We start from the raw sequence: 2,900 nt of genomic DNA, 5'->3' as shown, positions 1-2,900 counted from the left end.
CCTCCTCATAAACCATAACCAACCCAACATGTCTGCTCGTGCTGTATACTCCTCCGCTCATTCTTCTATTCTCGTCCTGGGAGATAGTCTCCTCAATTCCCTTATGTGCTGATTACCTTCTTGTGCCCTTATCCTCGTAGAGAGGCTGTCTGTTAACAATGCGTCTCAACGCTTCTCTGGCGTCCCTCATCCTCTCACTCGGTAGCTCTCATTGGCAATGTCCGTGCTGAAGAAAGAGGCCAAGGGCGATGCGCCTTCTCCCTCGTCTGCGATTGAGAAGCCAACATTTACTGTATGTTGCTACAAACCCCCCTTTCTGGCTGCCAGCTCTCAGCTCTGTTTCCCGGGTATGAACAAGGACCAGAGAAAGCTAACCACAGGCCGCATCCATTTTAGCCCACCACCCTTAAAGCTCCATTCCTCGAGCAATTCACTGATGACTGGGAGACCCGGTGGACGCCCTCCCATGCCAAGAAGGAGGATTCGAGTTCGGATGAGGACTGGGCCTATATTGGAACCTGGGCTGTTGAGGAGCCGCATGTCTTGAATGGCATGGTGGGCGACAAGGGCTTGGTGGTTAAGAATCCCGCCGCCCACCATGCGATATCAGCCAAGTTCCCCAAAAAGATCGACAACAAGGGCAAGACGTTGGTGGTTCAATACGAAGTCAAACTTCAGAGTGAGTAGGAAAACAGATTTAGCCTTGCTTGGCTTCCCTTTGCGCGCACTGTTTATTATCGGCTGACGATATATCTGGCAGACTCCCTGGTTTGCGGTGGCGCGTATATGAAGCTTCTTCAGGACAATAAGAAGCTTCACGCTGAGGAATTCTCGAACGCCTCGCCATATGTGATCATGTTCGGACCTGACAAGTGTGGAGTTACCAACAAGGTTTGTTTTTATTGAGTATTTGAAAATATGCAACTACCGAATGCTGATATTTGTTTGATCTACAGGTCCATTTCATCTTCAGGCATAAAAACCCCAAGACTGGCGAGTATGAAGAGAAGCATATGAATGCGGCACCAGCCGCCAAGATTAACAAGCTATCCACTCTTTACACCCTCATCGTCAAACCAGACCAATCGTTTCAGATCCGTATTGATGGAAAAGCTGTCAAGAACGGCACTTTACTTGAAGATTTTAGCCCAGCCGTCAACCCTCCGAAGGAGATTGATGACCCCGAGGATAAGAAACCGGAGGATTGGGTTGACGAAGCTCGTATCGCTGATCCAGATGCAACCAAACCCGAAGATTGGGATGAGGATGCACCTTATGAAATTGTTGACACTGATGCCGTTCAGCCAGAAGACTGGTTGGTCGATGAGCCCACTAGCATCCCTGACCCAGAGGCCGAGAAGCCCGAGGATTGGGATGATGAGGAGGATGGAGACTGGACGCCGCCTACCATTCCCAACCCCAAGTGCAGCGAAGTGTCCGGTTGCGGAAAATGGCAGCAGCCGATGAAGAAGAACCCAGACTACAAGGGCAAATGGGTCGCACCCATGATCGATAACCCCGCCTACAAGGGACCGTGGGCCCCACGTAAAATCCCCAACCCCGACTATTTCGAAGATAAGACTCCCGCCAACTTTGAGCCTATGGGCGCTGTAAGTTTTCCATGATTAACGTCCGCTTTTATCTCAATTTAGAAACAATAAAAGGATATGGACTAACGGCCACACTATAGATCGGGTTTGAGATCTGGACAATGCAAAGTGACATCCTCTTCAACAACATCTACATTGGCCACTCCATTGAAGACGCGGAGAAGCTCAAGGCTGAAACCTGGGACCTCAAACACCCAGTCGAGGTTGCGGAAGAGGAAGCATCCCGGCCCAAGGATGAGGAGAAGGAGGCAGGAACCTCGTTCAAAGAGGATCCCGTCCAGTACATTCGCAAGAAGATCGATCTTTTCATCTCCCTGGCTCTTGAGAACCCGGTCGAAGCCGTCAAGACTGTTCCAGAGGTAGCGGGTGGTCTGGGCGCTCTCTTGGTTACTTTCATTCTCATTGTTGTTAGTGGGATTAGCCTTGGCTCCAGCTCCTCTCCTGCTCCCAAAAAACAGGCTGAAAAGGGTAAGGAGAAGGAGAAGGCGTTAGCCTCCGAAGCTGTTAGCACAGGGGCGGATAATGTGAAGGGTGGAGCTAAGAAGCGGTCTACCAAGACTAGCGAGTAAGTTCCAAGGGTTTATTTTATATATTTTTCTTTAATTTTGTGATACCCACCTGAGGGCGGAAGGAACTTGACGACGACGAGGGTGGAAGGATTGGAACACGACAGACAGCAACCCTGACCGTAGAATCACGGGTTGATGGCATCAGAATGCCAATCAAGCCAACGAATATCATTACGGAGAACGAAAGAAGAACAAGGAGAAAAATAAGGTGGAGAAAATGGACACAGGAAATTAAAAATATATGACCCCGAGCCCAAAACAACCATATGGAACATGAAAGAGGAGGATAACTCCTGAAAATATCATAAAATTCGGCAAACACAAAACTCAAAGCCCTTACCAGAAGTACCTCTTGACTGCTCCTAAAAAAACAAAAAAGAAAAAAAAGAAAAAAATACAGGACATGCTTTCAGGTATTTATTTTCCTGTCATTGGTCATTTCTTTTACTTTGTGGGTTTCATCTTTTTGATCTGTGCCCATTTTTTCCTCTGTGTTGTTAAAATTCAAACAATGTAAAACATAATTTGATATTTTATTGTTCTTCAAGAGTTTATTTCCTCTTTTTTTTTTTTTTTTTTTTTTTTTTTTTCGGTTAACCATTATTAACTGCATCCTCTTTTTGCTTTGCCATAAGTTGTCTGATTTTTTTTTTCTCTTTCCCAAATCATATACTTTTTACATTCTCACGGCAGATCAAACAAATATCCCGGTCTCGGTGGG

At 46.7% G+C, this 2,900-nt stretch overlaps 1 protein-coding gene across 1 annotated transcript; it reads left to right on the top strand.

Moving 5' to 3' along the window:
* Window positions 1-217: 217 nt before the first annotated feature.
* On the top strand, window positions 218-2,179 carry HCAG_06060 (hypothetical protein; the record flags this gene model as incomplete). Its single annotated transcript, XM_001538405.1, has 5 exons — window positions 218-292; window positions 397-679; window positions 761-891; window positions 957-1,610; window positions 1,691-2,179. The coding sequence occupies 5 exons, from the start codon at window positions 218-220 to the stop codon at window positions 2,177-2,179; spliced, it is 1,632 nt and encodes a 543-aa protein (XP_001538455.1).
* Window positions 2,180-2,900: the final 721 nt, after the last annotated feature.

Source organism: Histoplasma capsulatum, genomic scaffold (genome assembly GCF_000149585.1).
Source record: "Histoplasma capsulatum NAm1 scaffold_7 genomic scaffold, whole genome shotgun sequence".
Classification (NCBI taxonomy): domain Eukaryota; kingdom Fungi; phylum Ascomycota; class Eurotiomycetes; order Onygenales; family Ajellomycetaceae; genus Histoplasma; species Histoplasma mississippiense.
This window is presented reverse-complemented; position numbering and strand designations above follow the sequence as displayed.